Source organism: Danio aesculapii, chromosome 22, assembly GCF_903798145.1.
Source record: "Danio aesculapii chromosome 22, fDanAes4.1, whole genome shotgun sequence".
NCBI lineage: Eukaryota > Metazoa > Chordata > Actinopteri > Cypriniformes > Danionidae > Danio > Danio aesculapii.
The window spans coordinates 1,999,079-2,007,260 of record NC_079456.1 but is presented as its reverse complement, the minus strand read 5'-3'; the positions used below and the strand labels follow the sequence as shown (position 1 = coordinate 2,007,260).

The following is an 8,182-nucleotide window of genomic DNA, read 5'->3' as shown; positions in this document are numbered from 1 at the left end:
ATTTTTTCAGTGATAAATAGAAGGCTTTAGACAGAAAATAGGAGATATTAAACTTTCTGCACCGCCTTATACTTCAGATCCAGTAAACACGCCTCTGAATCTAAATAACCTACAGTGCTTTAAAATCATAGAACAGGAAGAGCTAGATAAAATTATAAATAGCTCTAAATCAGCTACGTGTATATTGGACCCAATTCCAACAAAGTTACTGAAAGAATTGCTACCTGTTATAGGAGAACCTCTTCTTAACATTATCAACTCTTCTTTATCTTTAGGCCATGTTCCAAATCCCTACAAGTTAGCTGTTATTAAACCTATTATTAAGAAACCACAACTGGAACCCAGCAACTTAGCTAATTATAGGCCTATTTCAAACCTTCCATTTATATCTAAAATACTAGAAAAAGTTGTTTCTGCTCAATTATGCTCCTTTCTTGCACTTGATTGGCTTCAGTCTTTCACGTGATGAACGAATGACTCAAAAGACTTGAAAAATGAATGAAACCACCTGCACAAATGTGCGCATACGCAGATGAATCGCTTTCTGAGAGGACTCGTTGTTCCAGAGTCATACTGAATATTCGTTAAAAATGAACGAATCATTCAAGAACGACCCAACACTAGAAGACAGCTTGGCTAAAACAAGGCTAAACTTGGGCTGTCAGTGAAAATCTAATAGACATCTAAGAATAGCCCAAACTAGACTAATCGTCCAATTGACAGCTTAGACAGAGTTTATATGTGTAGTCATTCGTTTCTGTTTATTTGATGACTAGTCAAGTTTTGGCCAAACCTGATTCAAACTGGTTTTGATCACCAGTGAGTCCCTTCACTCCCAAAAATACAGACATCTGATTTTTTGCCCATATCGCCTAGCCCTACTCCAGTGTGAACCCTCTCATGTCTTTTCAGGTCTCCTGAAAGTCTGAAGCTCTTATCGCAGTGTGAACACTTGTACGGTTTCTCTCCAGTGTGAATCATTTTGTGTGTTTTCAGATATCCTGAACAACTGAATCTCTTGTCGCAGCATGTACACTTATAAGGTTTCTGCCCAGTGTGAATCCTCTCATGTCTTTTCATGTGATCTGACGCACTAAATCTCTTGTCGCAGTGTGAACACTTGTACGGTTTCTCTCCAGTGTGAGTCCTCAGATGTTTTTCCAGATGTCCTGAACGGCTGAATCTCTTGTCGCAGTGTGAACACTTGTATGGTTTCTCTCCAGTGTGAGTCCTCTCGTGCCGTTTCAAATGTCCAGCTGTAAAAAAAGTCTTCTCACACTCGAAGCACATGTACTCTCTCACTCCAGTGTGGATCTTCTGATGTTTTTTATAATTCGACTGATGTCTAAAACTCTTCCCACACTCAGAACACGAATACGGCTTCTCGTTAGTATGAACGCTAAGATGGCTCTTCAGCGCTGAAGCCCTCATAAATGTTTTGCCGCATTCATCACACTTGTGTGTTTTCTCTCCAGTGTGGATCAGCATGTGTGATTTAAGGTTTCCTGAGTCTCTGAACCTCTTCCCACACTCGGTACATGTGAATGGTTTCTCTCCAGTGTGGATCATCATGTGATTGCGGAAACTCCGTTTGGACAAACTCATTCCACACTGAGTGCAGGTGAAACGGTTCTTACCATGAAGTTTCTCCTCATTCTCCATCGTCAGCTCTGTAATCAAATTAAATAGATTATTTAGATGGGTATACGCAATGCAACTTTTGCTGTTGTACAAGCTTGAGAGATGGAAATTGCTGATGTTTGTATGGTTGTGTCTTGTATTTAGTGACAGAAACTAATGAGTTGAATCAAGTGTTGCACAAGCTCTCAATCGTTTTTCAACATGACAAAAAAAGTCAGTGTTGGCTTGAATTCATGTGTGTAGGGTTAAATCCTGTGATGCACATTTAAAATATTATAGTAATGTATAGTAAATGGAAGTATATAGGAAAGTGTATTATAGTGTATATCAGGGGTTCTCAACCTTTTCCACTTCCGTTATAAAACACTCACAGGACATTAATTTGGACAATTATGCAGATATCTTAAATAGTTCACACAAAAACAAAGCCTTTTATTTTCACTTCACGCATAGTTTGTGAATGAACAGACTATGTGTAGCACATTAACTGCAGTAAATAACTGTACTGAACAATTCGGCCTCGTTTTTCATTGATCACTAAGACAGAACTGATAAAGCTTCGATTTAAAAAAAAAATAGCTAAGCTACTTTAGGCTTAGCTTGCTACATTTCCCAAGTAGCTTTTAGTGTGGTTAGGCTACATTTTGAGCAGCTAATAGCTCAGCTCACTACACTTTCTAAGTAGCTGGGTCTCTCTCTATAGCACGGGTGTCAAACTCAGTTTAGCTCAGGGACACATGGGGGAAAATCTATTCTCAAGTGGGCCGGACCAGTAAAATCATGGTATATATAACTTGAAACAAAAACATTAACCATAAAACATACAGCTGTAGCGTGAGGACAACATGATCTCACAGAAATTCGTAACTTTTTTGCTAATTCATATGGATTCATCCAATCTCATTCGTACAATTTAGCACGATTCACTTGTCCACCAATGACAGTTGGGTTTAGGGGTGTGGGTGCCACGCCTCTTCTTTTATATCGTACATTTTCGTACGACTGAACTTGTACAGATTAGCCACAAACCAGACAAAATGTGAAATAGTTAAATTTCCTTCTGAGAACACCTCAGTGTGGTATGGCAGGGCATAGATGTGGTCTTTCTCTCTGAGAAGGCTGTAAAACTGACGCTGATTCAGGATATCCTGTCTAGTTAACCTAATTACCCTAGTTAAGCATTTAAATGTGACTTTAAGCTGTATAGAAGTGTCCTGAAGAATATCTAGTCTAATATTATTTACTGTCATCATGACAAAGAGAAAATAAATCAGTTATTTATTTATTTATTTGTTACATATTTATTGCCACACCAGCAACTTATGGCTATTTCGTGGCCAAATGGATATACATTAAAATATTACATGATAAAAACTAATTCGTATTATATTAAAAAAATTAATAATAATAAAATAAATAAATAAATAAATAAATAAATTATTTAGACAAATATATAAAATATAAATAGATAAAATTTACAAAAAAATTTTTTTTTTCAAAGTTAAATCTGATTTTTCAGTTCTATTTTTGATAAAAAATGTAAAACTCTTCCTGGTGGTCCCTTATTAAAAATGTCCATCAAAGTGCTCTCCTTATAAAAATCCTGTCTAATGGAATTTAAACTTCTACAGTCCAACAAAATATGTTTGATGGTGAGAGCAGTCTGGCAGATATTACATTTAGGTGATTCTTCGTTATTTAATAAATATGAATGTGTCAACCGAGAATCTGGTATAGACCGTCTGATCATGTCTGGTCTCAAAATTATAATTTGCTAAATGTCTTTCATTTATTTTCGGGTTAATTTCATGTAATTTATTGTTGATGCAGTTGTCCCATTCTCTTTGCTGTGTTTCATTTATGTACAAATTGATGGTGGGTTTCAAGTCCTCAGGAGGAATTAAACATTCGGTCACATTCAAGGAGATAGCCTTTTTTGCAGTTTCATCTGCCAGTTCATTTCCACGTAGTAAATCAGATATTAGAAATGAGATATTAAAACTATTATGATTAGAAATGTGTTGAAATAAAATCTCTCCGTTAAACAGGAAATTGGGGGAAAAATAAACAGGGGGGGGGGGCTAATAATTCTGACTTCAACTGTATTTTGCTCACTGGTAATATTTTTTCCTGAGACATGTTCAAAAACATTATTTTTAATAATTGGATTAATTATAGTTTAATATAAGCTCTGGGTCTGCATCTTAAATGTAAGGAACAGGGAAGGAAACTGAAGGGAATAATATTGTGTTTGGCTATCACCATTAACCCAGTATTTGTTTCTTCCCTTTTTCTAATGTTATTATATATTAACATTTTTCATATTTATATTACTTTCTTATTGATTTTATTATTTATGGATCAATCTTTGCATTAATGTTGTTTTTATTTTTGTTTTTAATGAGTTCAGAATTTACATTTTATTATTATAAAGAAATTATAGTGGGAAAGTAATGGATTTTCACTTTTGGATTGCAAGAATGAAGGGTTTTTTTTTTAACTCAACCTAGAATCTTTTATAGAATCTTCAATCTGTTTGCTAAATGAATATAATATGTTTTAAACTCTAGAAGGACACAAAATAGGAATCACTGGTCCCTTCATTAAAGAGTGTTTAATTCTTAATTTTTAAAGCTGCTAGTTGACAAAAACAGTGCCGTTTTAAGACAGATATTAAGTAGAAGAAATCAGGCTTTACTTTCTGTTCCATAGACTGTATTTAATAAGCAATATAATCATTGTGGGCAGGTTTGCAATGGCAATACTCCACTATTTAGAGCAAAGTACAGCCCCAAAATTATTCTGCTTAGGGCCCCCAAATGAACTAAAGCTAAACTAAACACTAAAGTCAGACATGTCATTTGTGGAAGTCAAACTACAGACACAGATATTAACTGCAGATGTTCTAGAAAACATTGATAACAAAAAGAGTTGCTGTTATTGACAGCAGTTGTTAAGCTCGCCATCTTCTTTTGTATGTGATATTTATGTTAGGCTATGTTAAGATGTGGACACATTAAATCTCTGCAAAGGCTAAAATGTACGTAACATTCAGATAATACTGCGAAACAGCGTAAACTTGCTCACCTCACCTCGAATCGCCTCAGAAGACACGGAGGCGCGAAAAAAAGAGACGGAAGCGCGCGCGGCTGATGACGTCAGCGACCACTATTTCACGATTGGCTGGATTCGCTGCATGCCAACAACCACGTGTGTTTTGGGTTTACTATTAGACAACTGCTAACTGTTTAATGTTATCTCCATCTCAAACGTATCATGTTTATTAAAACTTTTTAACGGCAATACGTTTTGTTGTTGTTAAATAATTCATTTATGAAGGCAAATTCTGTGCACTGGTTTATTTTCAAAAGAAATCTATAAAAATGTTATTAGATTAATAAAAGCTTTTGTATTAATCTCATGTTATTAATTGTAAAGTTTCACACTCTTAAATATAAAAGTTCTAAATTTAAACCCATTTTATTGTCCTCAAACAAGAACTGGAATAGTATTATATGCTTATTACGATGCACTTCAATGTGCATGTTAACCCTGTTTCTCTGTATTGTTTGTTATAGTTTCAATAAAAACGGATGTCTAGGCATGTCTGGTTGCTGGTGAAATTCTTTTGAGCAACAAGAACCAGTTTAACAATATTGTAAACGTACGGTTTGAAATGATACTTTAATAATGTGGGGGTCTATCTGCTAAATCAAGTCTGTATTCTTCCAAGAGCCGCTCAATTAAATAAACATACAAGAACAATGAGAAACTCATGAACCTCAGATTGAGAAAACTTTACTGATTAAGACAGAAAAATAATGTACATTAAATACATACAGGGGTTGGACAATGAAACTGAAACGCCTGGTTTTAGATCACAAAAACCCCTTAGCATGCTGTAGGGCAGGGGTGTCCAAATTCTGTCCTGGAGGGCCGGTGTCCTGCAGATTTTAGCTCCAACTTGCCTCAACACACCTGCACGGATGTTTCTAGAAAGCCTAGTAAGTGCTTGATTAGCTAGCCCAGGTGTGTCTGATTGGGGTTGGAACTAAACTTTGCAGGACACCGGCCCTCCAGGACTGAGCTTGGACATGCCTGGTGTAGGGCCTCCTTTTGCAGCCAATACAGCATCAATTATTCTTCGGAAAGACAGATTCAAGTCTTGCACAATGGCCAGAGGGATTTTGAGTTCAGGTCACCACGTCGCTCTTCCAAAAAAACCAAAGTGCTCAATAATATTTAGGGTTTGGTGACTGTGCAGGCCATGGGGAATGTTCAATTTCACTTTCATGTTCATCAAATCACTCTGTCACCAGTCCTGATGTGTGCATTGATGCATTATTATCCCGACACACGGCACCGCCCATTGGGTGCACACAGTCCTCCAGAATGGTTCGGTAGTCCTTGGCAGTGATGTGCCCATCTAGTATTGGGCCTAGGGAATGCCATGATATTGTAGCCCAAATCATCACTGATCCACCACCATGCTTCACTCTGGGCATCAGTAGTCTGGCTGGGAGAGTTCTTTGGGGCTTCTCCACACCGTAACTCTCTTGGATCTGGTAAAGTCAGTGAAGGTGGACTCATCAGAAAACAAGACATGTTTCATATAGTCTACAATCCGAGATTTTCGCCGCTGGCACCATTGAAACTAACATTTGGGATTGGAACAAGTGGCTAAAGTTTTGGCTATAGCAGCTGGCCGTGTATATTTTTCCAGTGGAGCTCCAGACCAATAGATTGGGTAGAAACGGGAGAGTTGAGGTGCACATTTAATTATGTGCGAGTTGGGCAGCTGTGGTTTTGTTTTTCAGTTGCAATCCAGGTTAGCAGCCAGACATCCCTTTCAGACAGCATCCACCTCCGTCCAGTTACCCCTGTTGGATGTGGTTCTTCTTGGTGGTTTGCTGACATTTCTCTGGATATATCAGCTCTTGATAATCACAAAGACTTGCTGTCTTGGTCACAGATGCGCACCAACAATCTGTCCTATTTTGAACTCTGATATGTCACCCGTAAAGTTGTGTGCACTGCAATATTTTAAGAAAACTGCTATTATTCTGCTAGTTAAACCCTCACATTCTGCTCTTACTGGTGGAATGAAGATCAATAAAGATTGGCCACCAGGCTGGTCTAATGTAGCCATGAATCCTCCAACACTAAATTGGCCAGTGTTTCAGTTTTATTGAACAGTAGGGGGACGACAGTGCCAGTATTTTTTTCCTTTTGCAGCACCAATGTCATTAGTCTGTGTGAATCCTCTCGTGTGATTTCAGACTATGTAACTGACTGAAGCTCTTGTCGCAGTGTGAACACTTGTACGGTTTCTCTCCAGTGTGAGTCCTCTGGTGCAGTTTCAAATGATCAGCTGAAATGAAAGTCTTCCCACACTCAAAGCACACATAGTCTCTCACTCCAGTGTGGATTTTCAGATGTTTTTTTAAACTCTGCTGACGTGTCAAACTCTTTCCGCACAAAAAACACGAATACGGTTTCTCTTTAGTGTGAACTCTGAGATGGACCTTCAGGTTTGAAGCCTTCAAAAATGTTTTGTCGCAGTGATCACACTTGTGCGTTTTCTCTCCAGTGTGGACGTTCATGTGTTGACTAAGGTTTGAGGAGTCTCTGAAACTCTTCCCACACTCAGTACATGCGAACGGTTTCTCTCCGGTGTGAATCATCATGTGAAGCTTGAGACTGTATTTGGACGTTAAACTCTTTCCACACTGAGTGCAGGTGAAACATTTCCTGACAGAGTGAAGTTTCTCCTTATTCTCCATCATTAGCTCTGAAATTAAATGAGAGAAATGAGTAAAGCTGGACACTAGGTGAAAGACATGAAGTAAAAAAAATTGTCAACAGTTGTCCAAATATACAGACTAGGGGTGGGAACAATTAATCATTGATTAACTGTTCATAATCCTTTTGAATCATACATCTTCTGTCAATTGACCATAGACATTAATAATGCTGCAATATTCAATATAATATTGACCCGTTCGGTACAACCTCCACAGTTCAATATGCATATGGATATTGCAGTTTTTCAGTTTTGCATTTGCCCATACTTTAATTATTGTCTGAACTGGCTCTGTGCATGTTAAAATGTTTGTCTTTGTGCTGAAACACGGCTCCCCGCAAGTAAATGTCCCTCTCCAGCTTGACAAGCATTCGATTGGCTATGCCTTGGAATGTAAACATTCGGAAAACTTTGTGTCTGTAACTTTCTTATTGAGCTACATCTTAAAAGTAAAAACATTGAAGTCCTGGTGTCTGCTTTGAATATTAACCAAGCAACAAAAGACAAACAATATACATTTTAATGTTTGAATCACTGGGTGCACATGATCCTCCAGAACAGTTCGGTAGTCTGCAGTTGGCAGTGACGTGCCCATCTAGCACAAGTATTGGGCCTAGGTAATGCCATGATATTGTAGCCCAAACCATCACTGATCCACCCCAGTGCTTCACTTAGGGCATGCAACATTCTAGGTGGTACACTTCTTTAGGGCTTCTCTACACTGTAACTCTCCTGGTT

General features: G+C 37.8%; 1 protein-coding gene across 1 annotated transcript; it reads right to left on the bottom strand.

The window, feature by feature from the left end:
* Positions 1–734: 734 nt before the first annotated feature.
* Positions 735–7,424, bottom strand: LOC130216546 (gastrula zinc finger protein XlCGF52.1-like). The gene is made up of 3 exons (XM_056448441.1): positions 7,167–7,424; positions 4,734–4,809; positions 735–1,670 (listed from the first exon to the last, which is right to left on the bottom strand). Exons 1-3 carry the CDS (start codon positions 7,422–7,424, stop codon positions 814–816), a joined length of 1,191 nt encoding a protein of 396 aa, XP_056304416.1. The 3' UTR covers positions 735–813.
* Between the last annotated feature and the right edge of the window lie 758 nt (positions 7,425–8,182).

Excerpts from the sequence above, each read along its gene's own strand:
- LOC130216546 (XM_056448441.1), bottom strand. The coding sequence starts at position 7,424 with ATGGAGAATAAGGAGAAACTTCACTCTGTCAGGAAATGTTTCACCTGC. Across the intron at positions 4,810-7,166 it reads TGAAGGCTTCAAACCTGAAG|TGGTCGCTGACGTCATCAGC; the intron begins GTCCATCTCAGA and ends ATCGTGAAATAG. Across the intron at positions 1,671-4,733 it reads GTCTTCTGAGGCGATTCGAG|AGCTGACGATGGAGAATGAG; the intron begins GTGAGGTGAGCA and ends ATTTGATTACAG.